The sequence below is a fragment of the Gouania willdenowi genome, chromosome 12 (assembly GCF_900634775.1).
Source record: "Gouania willdenowi chromosome 12, fGouWil2.1, whole genome shotgun sequence".
Lineage (NCBI taxonomy): Eukaryota > Metazoa > Chordata > Actinopteri > Blenniiformes > Gobiesocidae > Gouania > Gouania willdenowi.
The window spans coordinates 12,882,451-12,904,766 of NC_041055.1; the positions used below are offsets into that span (position 1 = coordinate 12,882,451).

A 22,316-nucleotide genomic window follows, 5' to 3' on the forward strand; every position below is an offset into this window, starting at 1 on the left:
TGCACTTCCCTCTCTCTCTCGTGTGTGTGTGTGTGTGTGTGTGTGTGTGTGTGTGTGTGTGTTGAGAGAGAGAAAAAAAAAACAAAGTGCACAGAAGTCAAAAGCTGACACTCGTCCAAATGAAAGCATTAAAGCCAAGCCAAAGGGAGAAATCTGATTCCACGTTTAAACAAAATAAAAACAAAGATAAAAAAAAAAGTAAAACTCGCCTGAAAGCATGATCTGAGTTCACATCATACCAAGATTGTATATGCGTATGCATATATTATTTGTTTATTGGGTTGTTCATCTGTTTGATTCACAGAAACACAATTTAGGTTAGATTCTATTTTGCTTTCGGTACAGAGGTGAACTCAGATCATGGCACCGCTGGGATGTTTTGGAAACTTTGGTTGCCCGTCAAAATATCCGAGCCCGAAGAAAACCAGAGGGAACCTACAGCATTAAAAAACAAAGAACCTCAACCATTTGAGCCTTTCTCATGGCACAGTTCACTGCATCAAAACACAGAACAGCTGAGGATCAAAATCAAAGCTCAAAGCTGAAAATCAATACAATGCTTGACTGGTTCCAAAAAAAATCAACACAGAGCGAATATATATGTAAATGAAAATTTATATATATATGTTTATAAAGGCAGCTTTACCTTAGTCCGAATTGGTGTTTGAGGTTCAACCGATGGTTCGTGCTCCAGTCTCTGTCCGAGGGCAGACCACCGCGGGCCACCGGGGCTTCAAGTGTGTCGACCCAGTGCTGGTCCACGGTCGACACCCCACAGAGCAGAAGATGGATTCAGTTCGTCGACGCCAATTGTTACGGCTGAATTTACGGTTGACCTCATTTGGAGACATGATTCATTGCTCTGGTTGAATGATGGAGTCCAGGAGAAGCATTGATGATTTTATATAAAAAAAAGTTTATTCTAAACTAAGAAAAAAGGTACAAGATGGAACAAAATGAAACAAAATTAGCGTCCGTCCAGGCGGACGTCCGAAGGAAGTGCCGCGCCCCCTAACAGTTTCAGCTTAAGGTTTTATACAGATAAGAAAAGGTCCCAACAGTGAGAGACAAAAGGGAGGGAGTCAGATGCCCATAGTGGAAATGTTGGAGGATGATGAAGATGTTATGAGAAGGTTCGGTGCCAGTCTTTATCTGTCCTTGATAAGTGTGTGCGTCAGTGTATATCTGCATGTGAGCAGAGACTGTGCTGCACTGAGAATAATACGATCTGTACTGTTTAATCATGATTCAGCTGTTCAAAAGTGTAAAGAGTAATGGAGTCGTGATGTATTATAACATGACAAATTGTACACATGAACATACATTTGACGATGTGATGATGAATATAATAATTGACCATAACAACGGAAAGGTCTCCGCAGTCCAGGATTGGCCCGTACCCAAGGACCGCAAACAGCTCCGATGGTTCCTTGGTTTTGCTCATTTCTATCGGAGATTCATCCGGAACTGCAGTAAGATAGCTGCCCCTCTCACAGCACTCACCTCCAGACCACAAGAACCTTGAGTACATCAGATCAGCAAAGACACTAAATTCCCGTCAAGCTCGTTGGACCTTGTTTTTTGGCAGATTTCGCTTCACCCTTACTTATCGCCCTGGTTCTCGTAATGCTCAGCCTGCTGCTCTCTCCCGTCAATTCTCCACAGAGAAGCAACCTCCTGAGCCTGAGAACATGCTTCCCAAGTCCTGTCTCCTGGCCTCCCTCACCTGGGAGATAGAGGCCCAGGTTTGTCAAGCCCAGAGCCAGCAAGCTGACCCAGGTAAAGGACCTCCCAACACCTAGTTCATCCCTGACTCTATGCGCTCTCAGGTTCTCCAGTGGGCCCACTCCTCTAGTGTTACCTGTCATCCTGGAGCTGTCCGCACCCTTGGTGTCTTCCGTCAGAGATTCTGGTGGCCGGCCATGGACCATGACACCCGTGAGTTTGTTGCTACATGTTCCATCTGTGCCTGTAACAAGACGTCTACTCAGCCCAGCTCAGGTCTCCTGCAGCTCCTGTCTGTTCCTAGTCGTCCATGGTCCCACATCGCGGTGGATTTTGTCACTGGACTGTCCCCTTTGCATGGTAAAACTGCCAACCTGACTGTGATTGACCGGTTCTCCAAGGCTGCACATTTTGTTGCTCTCCTTAAACTTCCCACAGCTCGAGAGACTGCAGATATTCTGGTGGCAGAGTTCTTCCAGCTTCACGGCATTCCCTCTGACATTGTGTCCGATCATGAAACTTAGTTTACATCAGCTTTCTGTGCGGCACTTGGGGCAACGGTCAACCTGACTTCAGGTTTCCACCCCCAGTCAAATGGACAGACGAAACGCATCAATCAGGAGATGGAGTCCCTGAGATACATCTCTGGGGACAACCCTGTGGCCTGGAGCACCATCCTGCCTTGGGTTGAGTACGCCCACAACACCCTCACTAATTCCTCTCCTGGACTGTCCGCCTTTCAGTGCTCCTTAGGGTACCAGCCGCCCCTATTCCCATCCCAGGAGCGTGACTTGGCTGTGTCCTCTGTCCAGGGGTTCATCCGGAGGGTGGGGAGGATCTGGAGGCAGGCCCATTCAGCCCTTCGGTCGCCGGCAAGGATGGAGAGGCAGGCAAACCGAAGACGCTCACCGGCACCTACCTACACCCTCGGACAAGAGGTATGGTTGCATGCCAAGGACATTCCCCTCAGAGTAGAGTCGAAGAAGCTGGCCCCACGTTTCATTGGGCCGTTTCCAGTAGACAAGGTCTAGGGTTGGGCACCGAGAACCGGTTCCAAAAAGGAACCGGTTCCTAACGTCCGGTTCCAGAACCGTTACGATGATGTTTGCTTTTCAATTCTTTTTTTCGATTCCTAAATGCCTGCACGAGTTTGTTTCCGCGGCTTGCTCGGTTTGTTTACGCGGGGTTTGTATAAGATGCGTTCAGAACGTGTGTGTGTGTCTACGGTTTCAGTTTGGACCGCGCAGCAGAAGGGAGATGTGAACTAATCACCGGTAAAAAGCCCAGGAAAACTCCAGAAAACAATATCCAGGAACAAATAGTAGTTCCCTGGTAAAGATAGTAGCTCTAACAACTAGTAAAATGATAAACTGGTGATATTACAGCCTGTACATGCAGTACGGGGACGCATTTACTTCGCCTCCGGGTCCTAGTGCCAGCCGTCCGGTGAAGCCTGTTTCTGCATGTTTATGTCTCTGTCCATCCACTATTTTCATTATATCCATGTCTTTTAAGGCTTTTATTAAATAGTGTCAGCTGTAGTCCAGGTCACCGCCATTTTGGATTATGTCGTCACCAGCGCGTCATTGCCGCAAGTCGCGCAAGAGCAGAATGACCCAAATAACTGTAAAGAGGTCTTATATTAGTCTATTTTCTTTTTAAAGTGGTGTTTTTTTTGTGGCTTTAGATATGCATACAATATAATCAAGTTCACAATATAACATTTTTTTAGTTTCTGTTTCCACTGTATCCAGAATAATAATAACCTTTCTCAACAAGAACTGCTGATTGATTTGTCACATGACTGCTCTAGGGTTTGTTTGAGTTTGTTTTATTTAGTTTCACATCTACCTGGGCTGTAGCTCTTTGTTTTTTAGACTGCTGCCAACTTGTTTGTAGTGTTATTTCAGCAAGTTTCACTTTTACATTTACAGTTGGGGACCTTTGTAATTGAATACCCTAGTTACAGTACGGCAACCAAATTAAACTGTATCAACTAAGTGAATTAATAAAAATGGCCTGTCAAATTAAAAAAAATCTTTTGTGAAATATGTGACCTGTTGACCTGCACAACTCAAAGAATCAGAATCGAGAATCGTTTAGAACAGGAATCGAAATTGAGAATAGGAATCAGAATCTGTAAAATACAAACGATGCCCAACCCTAACAAGGTCATCAACCCCAGCGCTGTTCGGCTGAAGCTCCCAGCCTCAATACGCATCCATCCACCCTTCCATGTCTCCCAGCTCAAACTCGTGCGGCAGAGTGCTCTAGCCCCCCCTGTCCGTCTCCCTCCACCTCCTAGGATGGTGGGCGGTGGCTTGGTGTACAGCATGGGGTGTCGGGGCCGGGGTCTTCAGCACCTGGTGAACTGGGAGGGCTATGGTCCAGAGGAGAGGAGCTGGGTTTCCCGTGGCCGGATTGAGGATCCAGTGCTCATCTGGGATTTCCACCGCCTTCACCCTGGTCGTCTGCGAGGTGCACCAGGTGGAGCACGTGGGGGGGGGGGGGGGGGGGGGGGGTACTGTCACGCCCTCTAGCGCCACTTAGGGGTGCTGTTTTACCTGTTTGCTTTTCTTTTTGAGCCTTCAGTGGTGCTGTGAGTGAGTGGCCTGATTGCTGATGAGTTCCAGCTGCAGGAGGCAATCAACAGTCCATATAAGCGGCACCCTAACCATTAATCAGTGCCGGATCATTGCTTAGTCAGAGCTCAACTCAGAACTCGCACCAGATCGGCTCCAGCTTCCACCTTGTATCGTCTTGCCTCTGCCTCCTGTGGTCTCTGTTTCTGGAACCTTACTCTGCCTGTTCCTGCTCGTCTGTCTTGGCTCGTGGTCGTCACCAATGTACTACATTTGAAAAAATCTAAACTAATTTGTAACAACGACAGTTAAATTAAGTCAATATTAATCTTTCAAAATAAAGTGTTAAGTTTAATTAGTTTTGACAGACAGTAATCAAACAAAAATACATTAGTCTGTTATACTTATTTAAGATTCATTGTTGATTAAATTACACACCAAAAAATTAAGGTATACACGCCCGCTGGGTTTACAAATGGTCAGAACTGGCTCGGTACAGATGCCCATTGGTAGAGGCGTCATTTTGACATGAGGACTCAAACTTCATGATGTCAGGACTTAAACCTCATGTTTTTTAAGAAAATAAGACGTCCGGATTTTAACCAGACAACGTCAGGTCTTTAATCTCACATTTTTGTAATAAAATTAAGACGTCTTGACTTTAACCGGACAACGTCAGGACTTTAACCTCACGCTTTTTAAAATTAAGTATTATAGTTTGACTCATTGACGTAAGGAATGTCATCTTATCGTGTAAGGACGTTTCATCTTACGATTTAAAATTTAGTCTGAATTTATAATCTATCAGGGACCCATTTAACAAAACACACCCAACACAGCTTAACGTGGATGGCTGTTCATCATAGGAATGGGATCCACACAAGGTTCCTGCTGCTTAACAGAAGGTTTTCCTTGCCGCCATGATGAATTCATGTTGGGTGTGGGATACATATGTATGTATATATCTGATTAGGTCTTTTTCAACCTTCCCTTTAAAAAAGAATCATCTCTCATGATCATATTAAAAGTAAAAGTTAACAAATAACTAAAGTTAGTCAAACATACACAAAATACTGATTATAAAAAAAATGTAAAATAAAGTAACCTGTTATTCCCTTTAAATGTTCCATTGCTTATTATATCTTTACAGTTATCAGGTGTCAACTCACTTTGTAGGTTGGAGCTGTTCCCCTGTGGACATTAATTAAATGATATGTGCAATTTAGTGTTATAGCTGCTGCTCACTTTTTTACTGCCGTCGTGTCTGGGAAAGCAGCTCCAGAGTCCAGCACTTCTTTGTCATCTCAGGGTCTTTGGCATGTCGGGGGTCACCAATTGTTAGAGTTTTTAGATACTCTCATATCCAGTACCTGAGATTGCATACAGAAAGACATAGTCAGAGGTTTTGCTTTGCTGAATCAATCAATCAATTTATCAGAGATGAACAGAAAATGAATCAATGACTATATCAAGTCAATAGGAGAAACATGCACTCATCTAATACACATCTGTAGACCTCAGGGTTGTCTCACTCCTGGACCTCGAATGTAGTTTTCATATGAAGGTTGTTGCAAAATGTTAGAGCTTGTAAAATGTGACGTGAGCGCTTGTAGAATGTGATTTGAGCTTGTGTATAAAAAATCCACACGTGAAATAAATGTAGTGTCACAAATGTTGGAAAAAAATGTAAAAACTGATATTTACACATAAAATTACAGCTGCAAACTTGTAGTCCAACATTTATTCACATGTTTTTTAATTACTTGCGTAAATGATCATTTACAACCACAACTCTTCGGTTACAACTTCTCCAATCTGCCGCTACAGATGCACAAACTACTTTTCTCGTGTGAATCTGTGCTGCTTGAGTTTTGCGACACATTTTGCGAGACGTCTGTAGCAAAACTGATTCGTGCTCGTAGAAATGGCCCCTCCCCTCCCCGCTCCCCCATGTGTGGGATTGACCAATCAGAAGCGAGGGTTTGGAGACAGTGGGCTGTGTTTTTTTAGTGCAGCAGCCAGTGATATGACCAAAACAAAGTCATTTTTCTTTATTGTAAAGGCAGGATGCTGAAATTTGCCTCCACAGATTGTTAGAAAAAGAATGTTAGAGTCATTTATGAACAAAAATAGTCATGGAGAGTGCTTCTCCTTGTTTATATTTAGGTAAACGCTATGTGGAGATGACAATCAAGAGCTGACAGCGTATTTTACAAAATCTTCCTTTTTATGAGACAGTTCACATACATGCCTGGCACATGGCTGCACATGTTTTCTTTTGTTATGATACATAAGACATTTGTGATTGTCAGGGTCAAACATGAGCTAATCAAAGATGAAGACACATTCAGGAAGAAATTTACAAGTCAAAGCACAGTTTTCAAACGTTTAAGTCTTGCAGTATTTCTTTTAATTAGAACATGTTGTACATTTAGAAATCAAACAATCAGGTATTGTAGTTTGTTAAAGATGACATTTACTGGTCATTTAAAGCAATACAAATATGTTTGATTAATTTGGTATATTAATATGAGTTGTTTGTGTATTAAGTTTAATATTTGAAATAAAATTAATCTCATTTGTTAATGAGTTAGATTTGTGGATTCAGGTCAAACTATCTTTTTGAGCATCATTCTTACTGTCTGATCATATCTGTTTTGTCTCTTCACTTACGTACGTGGTTGCGTTGTTTTTTTCGATTTAGATTAAGTCTAAATCAGATGTTCTAAAACTGTCTCCTGACCTGAATATATTTTATGAATATAATTATTGAGTATAAATATTTATAATTGTAGTATCACACACAAAAAGAAACTATGAATAATAATTCATTCCAACATTATCTATCATATTTTATTTTTCCAGTCACGAAGGGTTTGTGCACTTTTGTTCAACACACACACACACACACACACACACACACACACACACACACACACACGCGCGCACACACACACACACACACACACACACACACACACACACACACATAAACAATACACTGTTCCGGGTTATGTCACGTGTCATGCGTGGTCGTCAGGGATACGCGTTGTTTACTTCCGGGTTGTAACAGCGAGCAAAGCGGATTTAAGTTGCACAGAGATGGCGGAAGAGGACGCGGACGAGGTTCCCGGTAACAAACTGTTTTTTCAAAATCTTTATTTGGCATCTTTTAGCTTCCGCCCGTTAGTCGTTAGATATTTTAAAGGTAGCTGTTAGCGGAATTCTAAGCAAACCTTTATTGGTAACACTTGTTGGTTTTCGTTTTGGTGCAGATTTCACTCGTTATTCCACGCTACTCGTGTTGATTGTTTGGCTGTTATTACTTTCGTTTAAATTACCACTGATACAAGGTTACTTCATGAATGCACACAAATGGCAATGGTATTATTTCAGCACTGCTTTTTATATGTTCAGGTACTTTTAATTCCTAAAAGTGGTTTTGTAAAGGTTCAGATTGAATGTTGCGTAAATCACATATAATATCCTTGTTAATGTAAAATTATGGAGTTTAAAGGCATTTTTAGAGTGAAATTGAAAATTCTAAAATAAGATAAACTTCATTGTCTGTTTTGAAACGGCGATAGAAATTATTTATTGCTTAAAAAAATAAAAAATAAATAGAAAAGTTTGTGCACTTGCAAACACTTACTTACAAAGGAAAATACATGTTTTTTTTTAACCTCCCAGACAGTGAAATGGGAGCTGTGGTTGCCAGATTTCTGACAGCAGACCCTTTGATATAACAACCTGTCACTGACAGGTTTTCTGTACATTCTGGTACTGAGTACCTCAAATAAGTTTGTTCTGGATATCGGAGAACCTCACATGGTTTGGAATAATAAACCTGTGTGTCTTTCGTTCTGAAGGACTTGTGTCCTGCATGTTTTAGATGCATCATTTTGGATAAATATTATTAATTGCTTCACATGTTTATGTGTGGATGAGCTTCATTATCATGTGTTATATGGGCGTAGGAGAGGTTGACATGTTAGTTCAGGTCAGTCGGACTCAGCTCAGTTCAAACGATTAGCCCCATAATTACATTAAACTGAGCTGATGGTAGGAGATTTCTGCCAGTGTGTCGTACACACACATGCATGCACACACACAAACCGACACTGTTCAGCCTTTTATCTGCAGGAGAATATTATCCAACTCCATGGATTTGGACTTTCAGCTGAGGTTCCCACAGCTTTATTGAAACAATTTCTGCTTTACTTTATTATCACTGAAGTGTATCCAGTGTTTAGAACAAGGGTGTCTAAACGCGGCCCTTGAGGGCTGGTAGTCCATTAGGTTTTCAATGTGTCCCAGCTCAAACACAGCTGAGAGGCTGTTAGTAGACTTCCTGCATAGCTGCTACAGGATTTCAGAAGTGTTGGAGAAGGGACACATTGAAAACCTGAGGGGTATTCCATAAAGGCGGGTTAACAAACTCTGAGTCTATCCATAAACTCTGGGTCAACATACCCCGCGATGGGAAACTCTGGGTATTGGATTCCATTACAGCTGGTATGAAGTGGGTCAATCAACCCTGAGTATGTAAACCTTGTGTTACTTACGTGCACGCGCGATAAAAAGCCATCATCAATGAATCAAAGAATACTCAAACTGCCATGACAACCAAACGGAAGATAGTGATTTATTCAACCTGAGTGGTGAAATAAGCCGTTGTTTGAGGAATATGAGCCTGTTCTAAAGGTGCGTTCAGTCTTCAGTGACTATAGTGGCTTACATTACCCATAATTAGTCACACTTTTTGGTCGCTTCATCACTTTATTGCTTCAGTGACGTGACGAGCGGTGAATAATATGAATAAAGAGAACTTTACTACAGATGTCAGTAGATGTTTTAATGTAGATCAACCTCTCAGTGACTTTCACTTAATCTACATCTACAATGTTATAAAGAAAATTACTGTTATCACAAAAAAAAAAAAAAAAAAAAAAAAAGACGTAAAGCAACACAACATTAGTAATGATGTGATCACGTCTGTGGTGTGTGATGTTACTAATGTCTTTCAGAGAAAAGTGTTAAGGTTTATTAAAGTGTTCAGAAATGGTGTTCAGGTGGGCGGAGCCAGGTAGAAACCCAGGGTTTCTTTGATAAAACCTGCCAGCGACCAGGTTTAGTTCATGTTGCCATGGTAACATACTCAGAGAAGAACATACCTCGCTTTTTGGAATGGGATACTCAGAGTTTCCCTCATTTGAGCCTGAACATACTCAGAGTTTGAACATAACCTGCTTTATGGAATATCAATCAATCAATCAATCAATCTTTATTTGTATAGCGCCAAATCATAACCAATGGTATCTCAAGGCACTTTACAGTAGAGCAGTCTTAAGGACGGACTCTTCATTTTATGGATACACACATATGCATATATACGTATATACACATACATATGTATCCCACACCCAACATGAATTCATCATGGCGGCAAGGAAAACCTTCTGTTAAGCAGCAGGAACCTTGTGTGGATCCCATTCCTATGATGAACAGCCATCCACGTTATGCTGTGTTGGGTGTGTGCAGAGAAAAGGGTGGAGACAGAGCCGCTGAGTCTCTGTAACTCCACACTGAGGATCCCACGGACCTGCAAGACAAAAGCCAGAAGGAGTACAGGAGCAAACACACAAGGGAAGAAGCAGACATAGAGGGAGTGTTTGAAAGAGGAATGGGACCCTCTCCGGTCCCTCTCTAACCTAAATGACCTCTCTCCTAACTCCCTCTCCAACCTCTCTCCAACCGAGCATGCCAGACCCCCCCCCCCGGCAGTCTATGCCTATTGCATCTTAATTATGAGCTATGAGCTGGTTCCTAACTAAAAGCTTTATCAAAGAGGAATGTTTTGAGCCTAACCTTAAAGGTAGAGAGGGTGTCTGCCCCCCGAACCGTGGTTGGTAGATGGTTCCAGAGAAGTGGGGCCTGATAACTGAAAGCTCTTCCTCCTATACTACTTTTAGAGACGAATGGAACAACGAGTAGTCCAGCATTTTGAGAGCGTAGTGTTCTGGGGGGATTGTATGGCACTACAAGCTCCTTGAGATAGACTGGTGCCTGTCCATTTAGGGCTTTATAAGTGAGAAGAAGAATCTTGAATTCTATTCTATATTTTATGGGAAGCCAATGCAGAGAGGCTAATACAGGAGTAATGTGATCTCTTCTCCTAGTTTTAGTCAGTACACGTGCTGCAGCATTTTGAACCAGCTGAAGTGTCTTAAGCGACTTGCTCGGGCAGCCTGCTAAAAGAGAATTACAATAATCCAGTCTAGAGGTAACAAAAGCATAAACTAGTTTTTCGGCGTCGCCCTGAGACAGGATAGATCTGATTTTAGCAATGTTACGGAGATGAAAGAAGGCAGTTCTTGAAGTTTGTTTTATGTGAGAGTTGAAGGATAAGTCCTGATCAAATAGAACCCCAAGGTTTCTAACAGTTGTGCTTTGTGCCAGAGTAATGCCATCTAGGGCAGTTAGGCTAGCATAGGTTTCTCTAAGGTGTCGCGGGCCCAGTACAATGACCTCAGTCTTGTCTGAGTTGAGAAGAAGAAAATTTTGGTCCATCCAGGCCCTAATGTCCTTTAGACAGGCCTCAAGTTTAGATAGCTGATTTGTCTCACCTGGCTTCATTGATACATACAGTTGGGTATCATCAGCATAGCAGTGGAAGTTAACAGAGTATTTTCTCATAACATTACCAAGGGGGGTCATATAGATACAGAAGAGGATTGGACCTAGCACAGAGCCCTGAGGAACCCCGTAGCTTACTTTAGTGTACACAGAAGACTTATTATTCATGTGTACAAACTGGTACCTATCAGATAGGTAGGACTTAAACCAGTTTAGGGCAGTCCCTGTGATTCCAAGTAATTTCTCTAATCTCTCTAGTAGAATATAGTGATCTATAGTGTCAAAAGCTGCACTAAGATCTAATAAAACCAGCACTGAGAGTCGTCCTTCATCTGAAGCCCAGAGTAGATCATTAGTTACTTTAACTAAAGCAGTCTCTGTGCTGTGTTGAGCTCTAAAGCCTGACTGGAAGTCCTCGAACAGGCTGTTGTTTTGAAGAAATTCACAGAGCTGAGCTGCCACAACTTTCTCAAGAATCTTTGAAATAAAAGGAAGATTAGATATAGGCCTGTAGTTTGCTAAAGTGCTGGAATCAAGAGTAGGTTTTTTGAGAAGGGGTTTGATTACAGCTACTTTAAAGGACTGTGGCACGTAGCCTATTGATAGGGATATATTTATTGTCTCCAACAAAGATGGGCAGACCAGGGGAACAACTTCTTTAAACAGCTTAGTTGGGATCGGATCTGAAAGGCAGGTCGATGGTTTGGAGGATGAAATAATAGAGTTAAGTTCCTGAAGTCCTATATGTGTGAAACAGTTTAGGTTAGGCCTATTTACATTTAATGGTACAGCAGGCCCAGGTGAAGGCAGGGAGTGGCTAATTTTATCTCTAATCTTGTGAATTTTATCGTTAAAAAATGTCATAAAGTCCTCACAGCTGAGGGCTAGAGGAATCATGGGCTCAATAGAGCTCTGACTTTGTGTTAGCCTGGCTACAGTGCTGAAAAGGTACCTCGGATTATTTTTATTTTCTTCAATTAGTGAGGAGTAGTATGTAGATCGACTATGTCGTAAGGCTGTCATGTATTTACTATGGCTTTCTTGCCAAAGTATTCGTGACTCCTCTGTTTTATTGGAGCGCCACATTCTCTCTAATTTACGGGTTGTTTGTTTGAGTGTGTGAGTTTCAGAGCTAAACCACGGAGCTTTCCTCTGACGTTTAATAGTTTTTTCCCTCAATGGGGCAATTGAGTCCAAGGTGGATTTTAGTAGACTAGCAGAGCTATCGACAAGCAGATCCAGTTGAGAGGGGTTATAATTAATATCATAGTTATTTATTGGATGGTGCACTGAGTTTAAGGCAGCAGGAATGACCTCTTTAAATTTAGCCACAGCACTGTTGGACAGATTTCTACTTGTAACTATTTTATTGCACAGTGCGAGATCCTCTAGGATAATGTTAAAAGATATTAAAAAGTGATCTGATAGCAGAGGATTTTCAGGGTAGACTTTTAGTTCATTAATATCAAGGCCATATGTTAGAACAAGATCAAGGGTATGATTTAAACGATGAGTAGCTTCATTAATAGTTTGAAAAAAGCCAACTGAGTCTATTAGGGACATAAAGGCTGAGCTCAGGCTATCACTATCTTTGTCCACATGGATATTAAAATCTCCTACTATCAGTATTTTATCTGAACTGAGGACTAAGTTTGATATAAACTCAGAGAATTCTGATAGAAATTCAGAATAAGGGCCTGGAGGATGGTAAATTATCGCAAATAAGACTGGCTGGCAGGTTTTTGATTCGATATGAGATAAATTTAGAACCAGGCTTTCAAAGGAAGTGTAATTGGCCTTTGGTTTAGGATAGATTAGGAGAGAGGAATGATAAATAGCTGCTACACCACCTCCATGGCCTATGTCTCGTGGCATATGAGTATTTAAATGACTGGGAGGAGTGGCTTCATTTAAACTAACATATTCATCTTGATACAGCCATGTTTCAGTTAAACAGAATAAATCAAAGTTATTTTCTGAGATAAGGTAATTTACTAGTAGAGATTTGGATCTCAGTGATCTAATATTTAATAGAGCACATCTAATGGTTTTATGTTTTGGTGTTTCTAGATTTGAGATTTTAATTTTTTTCAGATTTTTATAATTGATAGCTCTTTTATTTGATTTTATGTTAAAATCATTGTGAAATATGGGTCGGGGGACTGACACCGTCTCCATAAAATAATATTCATCACCATCACAACAGTTGTCATGGCGATGAACACAGCTATCCTGATAGCAATGGGAGGGAAACTGTCCTAAGGCAAGCGCAGAGGGGCGTGGAGGACTCCCCCTCTGTAACATGGTCTCATTCATGAGATGTCATAAATGTGCCATGTTTTCTGATAGTAGAGATGCTCCCTCCAAAGTAGGATGGATTCCATCTCTGGTGGACTTCCAGCCGTCAAGGGCCGTGTTTGGATACTCCTGGTCTAGAGCATCAGTTGAACTGAAAATTAAAGCTGTCCATTATTTAGATTTTAAATCTGAAAAACAAAGTGAACGTCAGCTGCTTTCTCATGATTAGTCTCTTTGTTTTAGTCTGTATTTTTTAAAGATCCTGTGGGAATTTAATAAATTCATTCATTCATTTTCAGACCCACTTTATCTTGTTCAGGGTCGCGGGGGTCTGCCGGTGCCAATCTCCGGCTCTCATTGGGCGCTGGGCAGGGGGCACACCCTGGATAGGGCGCCAGTCCATCACAGGGCAACACAGACAGACAACCACTCACCCACATTCACTCCTATGGGCAATTTAGAGACTCCAATGAACCTTACAGTCATGTTTTTGGATTGTGGGAGGAAGCTGGAGTACCTGGAGGAAACCCACGCAGCACAGGGAGAACATGCAAACTCCACACAGAAAGGACCCAGGTGTCCACCCAAGGGCTTGAACCCGGACCTTCTGCTGTGAGGCGGTTGTGCTAACCACTAAGCCACCGTGCGCCCGGGATTTAATAAAGTGCAATCCGAGCTTAAAAATAAACTTGTAGTTGGGACATTGACAGCAGTTTCAATGGAATCATTTTAGAAACTATTCCCAGGTCAGCAGCTAATGAATAGCATTCCTCACTCATTTTTCTTTCTTTCCTCACAGAGTCAGGGGCTGTTTTTACATTTGGAAAAAGTATGTTTGCTGACAACTTTCCCAGTAAGTTCTGGTTTAAGAATAATCTTCCACTGAAGATTGCCTGTGGAGACGAGCACACAGCTTTAATAACAGGTATGCACACTGCTCGCCATCACAATGTCATTCAGAAAGGATCCTTGTCACACTGACAAAAGTAAGAGATCTAAGCTTCCAACCTGGATCAGTGCGCTCACAATAAAAAGGGCTAGAGTTTGCAGTGTTTGACCAATTAAAAACATGTAGAAACCCTGCAGAGCAGCTTACGTTTGTCAACTATTGTTAACAAAGCTGAAAAAATAAAACTATAATCCAGGCCATAATCACTGCAAGGTTTCAACATTTTATGAATAAGTTCTGCTGATATTTCATTAATTCCTTATTACTCACCTGCTGCTTTCACAACTGTAATTGCAGGATTTGATTTTTGCATTCTGGTCACACTTCACATACTCATGCTCTCCACCGCATCTTGCACATCTTAATTTTCCTTTGCATTGTTCTGCAGTGTGCCCCATTCTCTGACACTTACAGCCTCGTATTAGCTTTAGAATAAATTGTCTAACATCATAATAACATAAGTATCCCATTCTTACTTATGCAATTTTCAAAGTAATACAACTGGCATGCTGTCTGTTATTGTCCTTTGTCTCCTTGTTTGCAACCTAGTAGCCTTCACTACTTTCCCTCCTTTTATCTCTTGGACTATCTCATCCATAGATATGTACAGAGGCACACCAATCTATCAGCAGAAGCAGCATAACAACACAATGTCACTTTCAGCAGCCCACACGGAGGCTGCAGTGAAAGCAGCGCACACATCAACAAACAACACATGCACTACAGAGTTCTAGTGTAACAATTACAAATCAAACATAATGTAAATCAAGCAGCAGTAATTACCTTTCAAGCAGAAAAGTCACCAATTCCATTTTCTACTCCTCCAGACCTAACACTGTTAAAAAAAAAGATGGCGCTCCAGACACTACCTTGCTATGAGCATTGCTGTGTTTTGGCCACGGCGGAAGGGAGCAGGGGCTGAGCAACAGTTGTCAGACAGTCCATCAAACACAATCCTGACTCTGATTGGTTCTTTTTGCTCGGTCGCGGTGCATTCTGGCAGTCTGCCAAAGGTAGCGGGGGACTCAATGAGCCTGTTTTTTTCACACAAACTGCTAGTTTCATGTAAGGCTGTCCATACATAGTGACAGCTTTAGGAAATATGACAAAAAGTCACTTTTATAAGAGTTACAGACTGCATGATTCTGGGTGCATTTCACAATTGTTTCAAAATTGTTTTTTTAATACCTTGTTGAGGCAATGGACTTCAAGATTAGTCCATTAAAGGATATACACTCACTGTGCTTCTATATGGCTTGTTCTGAGAACTTTGAACTGTACTTGAGTGTTTGAACTCCTATATATACTACCACATTAAAGGAAAAGGATTCAATCTATCCACAAATATAATTTTTCTGTGGTCAGCATCAGATCGACCAATGAGTGAGAGAATGACACACGCCTTCTAAACGCACAGGAAGTGGGGCTTTTATGCTTGCTGATTTCTTATCCAAAACTAAACCTGCTCCGGTCCAGCATCAGTTTCCATGGTGATTTACCTCGTAAGAAATTAACCAGTGACAAAGTACAGAAAACCTCTGCTTAACCCTGAAGTTACCTCGATAAGAGAAAACCCTGCTTCGTAGTTCAGAACTCAGTTCTCCCAATTTAGGGGTTACTGCCCCGAAGCCTCCTCCTATCTCAGGGAGCTTCCATCTGTTCCAGATGTTCTTTTTCACTTCCTCCTGAAGTTGGGGTCAGCTGGTCACATCTGGCTCACATCTATGAGCACTGCCCTCTGCTGGTGTGTGTAAGCACTGCTATGTCTGTTTAGCAGCAGCAGCTGTTTGTTAGTCCTGTTGTTCTAATCTTTAGTGGGAGGAGCTTCCAGTCCATACTGTTACAGATGTTCCTGTCCCCTATCCAAGATGTTACATAATCCTTCCCCATAGCAACTCCAAAGCCACTTAATGAGATATGATCACACAGTGATTCACAAGACTCATTGCTTACTATTGTAATTAATCTGCTGTCGTTCGTTTCCACAGAAAATGGGAAACTCTTCATGTTTGGCAGCAACAACTGGGGCCAGCTCGGCTTGGGCTCCAAGGTCACCATCAACAAGCCCACGTGTGTCAAAGGTGGGTTTCCTCTCTAATACCATTTTCAGGTTTCATAATCTGCTGTAAATCTATTTTTGGTCTGTTTTGTTCTGCGTAGGCCTGTGAATCGACTTTGGTTATTGCTGAAAGGAACTGATGTTGATGGATTTGTTTTTTGGTGACTTTACAGCTTTGAAGTGTGAGAAAGTTCAGCTGGTGGCCTGTGGGAGGAACCACACGCTTGTCTGCACGGGTCAGTATTTGGATCCCTTTAGGCTCCCTTGTCATATCATGAGAACACTTCACATCTGTTCAATTTACAAGAGGCAACATTACTGTTTAATGCAACATTGAAAAAGTATTCAAACTATTTATTCAAACAGTTTGCCTCTGTTACTATCGTAAACTGAGCATGAAAGTTTTCCTTGTAAATGTTGCCCTGCTCATGTTGGGAAATGTTTCCTCAGGCAATTGGTTTCCAGCCTTTGTTCAAGTCTCTCTCTCTCTCCGTGTGTCTGTGTCTCTAGCTCAGGGTGGGGTCTATGCCTCTGGGGGGAACAGTGAGGGTCAGTTGGGACTCGGTGACTGTGAAGAGAGAAGCACCTTCCAGAAGGTGACCTCCTTGGACTCACATGGACCAATCAAGCAGCTGGATGCCGGATCAAACACCTCGGCCGCTCTCACAGGTGAGACTCACACCAACAAGTCACTTTATTGTACTCTGTTCTATCTCCATCCATTGCTGCATTCCATTGTCATCAAATATCATGAACAAATATTTGTGTTTTTGCATTGAAATCATTAAATCTAATAAGAGCTGACTTTTTTTGTGTATTTTTGCAGCGACTGGAAAGCTGTTCATGTGGGGAGACAACAGTGAGGGCCAGATTGGTTTGGGGAAGGAGAGCCATTACTTGTGGCCACAGGAGGTCAGCGTGGGACGACCAATCAGCTGGGTGTCCTGTGGATACTACCACTCTGCCTTAGTGACAGGTGGGCGACACATTGACGTTTGACATGAAGCAAACATTTAATTTCTACCTTGATGTAAGAAGGTTGGTCTTTTTATTTCAGATGTGGGACCGATTAAAAAAAATTATCTAATTAATTAGAGATTTTAATTAATTAATCATGATTAATCTAAATTAATCGCCTAGCAATGTTTGACACAAGAAGCAACAGTTTTCAATTTAAATGGATTTTGGTATATGACTGAATTGATTAAAACCATAAATGAGCTTAAACAACAAATTTGTTTATTTTTTTCACCACGTGCTAACATAAGGTGCACCATTCTGCGTTATTTTTCTATAATTAATTAATCACAATTAATTCCATAAAGTCCCAGCACTAATTTATTTATTCATTTTTATTTAAAAAAATTTTTTTTACCAAAAATAGTTTGTGCAAACCTCACAACATCACGTAATTCAATATTTATTCCTGGATGAGTTTTTATTTTTATTTATATTTTAATCAGAAGAGTAACTTTTCAGTACAAGAATGATAACAATATTTTTAAATGTCCGTGTTCATTGGTCAAACTTGCTTGTCTCTCGTATCTCAGGGGATGGAGTTCTGTACACATTTGGGGAGCGTGACAACGGTAAACTTGGTCTGAGCACAGAGCAGGTGACGGGACACCGAGTGCCTCAGCCAGTGAAGAGCATCCAGCAGCCTGTGAGGCAGGTGGCATGCGGGGGTGGCCACACGGTGGCGCTCACAGGTCAGCCATCGACACACACTAAGGCTGTTATTGCGTTCCCGCTTTTAGGATCTGTTTTCTTTATTATTGTGGGAATGCGAAGCTTTAATTGCAGCTATAGCAACAATTTATAGCTTAAAATGTTGCTACAACTGTGATGGACTGGCGCCCTGTCCAGGGTGTACCCCCGCCCAGCGCCCTATGAGAGCCGGAGATTGGCACCGGCAGACCCCCGCGACCCTGTTAAACGGGAATAAGCGGGTATGAAAATGGATGGATGGATGTTGCTACAAACTTCAACTTTTTTATAATTATACTTTAAGTAGGAAGGCTTTGCATTTCCTCTTACTTTGCTTTTGACTCAGTTAAATGTATATGCTGCCCCAGAAAGAGAAAATATTTGGACTCATAAATTTGGACTTCAATGTTGTGCTGGAATATGGGTTGGATACCACAGGAAAGAAAGGAAGCAGAAAAAAAATGAATAGGTACATGAAGGCAGCTATGTCAGAAAAGGATATACTAGATGGAGAGAACTCTACCCACTGGACAAGTATTATACCCGCTATTCAGCCACCCATGCTGTATACTCCAGAATAGATTACTTTTTAATGAATAAGGGAGAGGTACACAGAGTCAAAGAGTGCAGGATTGGAATAACCGATATGACAGATTATAACGCAATCTACCTAAAAAGGAATCTAGAAAATAAAAGGAAGGATACAATCTGGCGATTGAATGAAGGTACAGTTTACTAAATGATAAGGCATTAGTTAATGTACTAAAAGGGGAAATAATACAATGCAAAGAGGAAAATGATAACGGGGAAGTAGATCCAATTATTCTATGGGATGCCTTGAAAGCAGTAAAAAAAGGGAGGCTGATTTTGCATAAAAATATCAATAAGAAAAGCCCAGACTGGAAATATACCAGAACCAAACAGAAAAACCAAGAGACTTGAAACAACAACATAAACTGACAAAAGACCCGATAATTTTCAACCAAAGTAAAGAAGTTAGGGAAAAAATAGATAAAATCCTATTGGAAGAGGTGGAAAGGAAAGCAAGATTTGTTAAACAGACCTACTACGAGGGAGGTTCTAAAGCCTCAAAATCTTTGGCTAAACGCATTAGGAAACAACAAGCATTAAGTAATATATATAAAATAAGAGACCCAATATTCAATAAAATTATATATGAACCAGAAGAAATAGTGTTTGAGGATTATTACAGTAAACTGTGCACACAGTCAATAGCAGAACAGCACATGATAATTTTTTTTGAACAAACTAGATTTGCCAGCAACAGATTTAAATCAGAACACATTGCTGACTTCAGTGATAACAGAAGACGAAATAGAAAAGGCAATTAATCGGACTAAATCTAGGAAATCACTAGGAGCTGACGGAGTTAATACCTCTCTTACTTGGATCATTTAACTATAGCCTCAGGACAGGTAAGATGCCTTTTCATCGAAAGAAGCTATTATATCGGTTATCCTGAAGGAAGATAAAGACAAAGAATACTGTACCAACTACAGACCAATATCGATATTGAATGTGGTTTATAAGATCTATCCCTCCATAATAACTAAGAGATTAGAAAATGTATTGGCGGACTTGATTGATAAACATCAAACTGGATTTATTAAAGAAAGATGAACACAAGATAACATAAGTAGGAATTTACATATCATTGAACATTTACAAAGGAAGGGGGGAAGTGCAGTTTTTGTAAATATAGATGCAGAAAAAGCTTTTGATAGTGTGAATTGGAAATTTCTATTTAGGTTTTAGAAAAATTTGGATTTAATGAGGAATCAGTGAAGTGTATCGGATCTATATATCAGGAACCTACAGCGAGGATAAAAAAAAGGTAATTTGACAAAACGATTCAGTCAAATTAGAAAGGGTGACGAGACAAAGGTGCTGTTTATCACCAAGCCTTTTTGCATTGTTTGTTGAATCTTTATCTCAGATGATTAGGCAGGAAAAGGATGTGTAATGGGTGAAGATAGAAGAGCAACATAAAGTAGGACTTTTTCTTATTTTTCTGATGCAACTCAACGAAAGTTTTCCAAAAGCAATAAAACTATTAGAGACCTATGGAAACTACTCAGGATATAACATCAATGTAACCAAAACACAGCTTTTATCAATAAATTACTCTCCATCACTGGAGATAAGGGAAACATACAAGCTCAAGTGGAATGAGAAATCAATCAAATATTTGGGAGTCAATGTTACAAAAGCAATAGATGAACTGTATGAGGCAAACTACACAACAATAAATCAAGACATTAGGAAAGACTTGGAGAGATGGTCAGTTGCTTGTGTGGATTTTAGCTCGACGACAGAAATAATAAAAATGAATATTTTACCTAGGTTATTATATATTTTTTTCAATCCCTGCCAGTGTTGATTCCACAAAAACATTTTATACAGGTGCTGGTCATAAAATTAGAATATCATGAAAAAGTCTATTTATTTCAGTAATTCCACTCAAAAAGTGAAACGTGTTATATTATATTCATTCATTACACACAGACTGATATATTTCAAATGTTGATTTCTTTTAATGTTGATGATTATAACTGACAACTAATGAAAATTCCAAATTCAGTATTTCAGAAAATTAGAATGTTACTTAAGACCGATACAAAAAAAAATTCTAGAAATGTTGGCCAACTGAAAAGTATGAACATGAAAAGTATGAGCATGTACAGCACTCAATACTTAGTTGGGGCTTCTTTTGCCTGAATTACTGCAGCAATGCGGCGTGGCATGGAGTCGACCAGTCTGTGGCACTGCTCAGGTGTTATGAAAGCCCAGGTTGCTCTAATAGTGGCCTTCAGCTCTTCTGCATTGTTGGGTCAGGCCTCTCGCATCTTCCTCTTCACAATACCCGATAGATTTTCTATGGGGTTAAGGTCAGGCGAGTTTGCTGGCCAGTCAAGACCATGGTCCTTAAACCAGATGGTTGCGTTGACCTTGGACCTAAGGAAACACAGCTGGACCAACACCAGCACATGGCATGGCAACCCACTTTTTTGAATGGGTTTTGCTTCGGGGAGATATTCGCACCACAAACACACACGCACACAGACCTTTCTTGCTTTTATTAGTAGATAAATACACCATTCATTCATTCATTAATTAAAAGTGTAAATAACTAATTAAATCCATTTTTATTGTGAAAAGTATGAAGTATAAGTATTTCACCATTTATTTATTTCATGGTCTGGTGTTGCAACACTTCATAAATTCGTTATGTCTGTCAAACGCGCTCGTCAAAGTCTGTGGGGGCGGTTTTCTAACACTTGATTCGTTACCTGCACATCAAGTCAAGCTAAATTGATTCCTGACAAGAGATTGAGGCAGAGCTAGTACACATTATTCTGATACACTGGGTGGTACTATACAATCTGTACATTATTTTTGTACTATATTCCTGCTCCGACATTCTCAGCAACGTCTAAAATCTCTCTCACCAACTCCCTGGAAAATTCATGCACATTCTCCATTGTCGTAGTCCCCATGATTAGAAAGAGTGAAGACCAAAGCAATAGATTTGGCTGGATTGATGTTACCCTGCCCCCACAGACTGTGAGAAGCGAGTCTGACATGTAAAATTAATTCATGAAGTACTTACAGTAAGGTCCTGTTACACAGGAATAGCGGGATTGACATAATAGCATTGCAAGATTGTTGTTGACTCAAGGTTTTTTAGAATACTAATATAGTGCCCGTCAGAAAAATGTATTCATATAGTGGGAGCTTAAGTAGAGTTGTCAATTATGGCCAAATGAGTATGTGTTTGAAGGTTGGATGTACAAAGAGGTGTACATACTCTGTACTCAGTGTTATAAAGGGGTTTATGTGTGGGCGCAAAGTAAAATAGCATTTGTGAGTTCCCTGGTTTAATTCTAAGGGATATGCGCATGATAAAGTTTGTACCAATGCGGCGGTTTAGGTAGAATCTGATAAAAGACATACATTTGTACAACTGTCTGACTGGACATCATCCTATTGCAGCCCATTAGAGCTATATGTAGATGGTGGATCGTGTTTGAATATAATGTTGGTGTTCTACTATATAATCTTAGTTTTTAGTTTCTATTTTTAGGTTTAGGCCATTTTCCTAGTGGTTAGGTTAACAGTATATGCTTTAGCAAATAAGTAGGTTTTGAATTTAGCCTTAAAGGTGGAGAGAGTAGCAGCCTCCCGTACTACGACTGGGAGCTGGTTCAAAAAGTGAGGAACCTGATTGCTGACACTTTAGGAACTTCCAGTAGACAAGCAAACTGAGAGCGGAGTGTTCTGCCCGGACGATAGGGCACTAACAGGTCTCAAAGATACAAAGGAGTTTGATCATGTAGCG

At 40.8% G+C, this 22,316-nt stretch overlaps 1 protein-coding gene across 10 annotated transcripts in view; it reads left to right on the forward strand.

Annotated features, from left to right (window-relative positions):
- The first annotated feature begins 7,325 nt into the window (after nt 1-7,325).
- rpgrb (retinitis pigmentosa GTPase regulator b) overlaps nt 7,326-22,316 on the forward strand; it is a 52,990-nt gene continuing 37,999 nt past the window's right edge. For all 10 annotated transcript variants that reach the window (XR_003675221.1, XR_003675222.1, XM_028462582.1 and 7 more), the window contains exons 1-7: nt 7,326-7,440; nt 14,041-14,166; nt 16,179-16,271; nt 16,423-16,485; nt 16,760-16,918; nt 17,076-17,225; nt 17,800-17,958. Coding sequence is in view for 8 of the 10 variants with exons in the window: in XM_028462582.1 (XP_028318383.1) it covers nt 7,410-7,440; nt 14,041-14,166; nt 16,179-16,271; nt 16,423-16,485; nt 16,760-16,918; nt 17,076-17,225; nt 17,800-17,958 (781 nt within the window). In the remaining 2 variants the exon portion in view is untranslated. The remainder of the gene's footprint in view (nt 7,441-14,040; nt 14,167-16,178; nt 16,272-16,422; nt 16,486-16,759; nt 16,919-17,075; nt 17,226-17,799; nt 17,959-22,316) is intronic.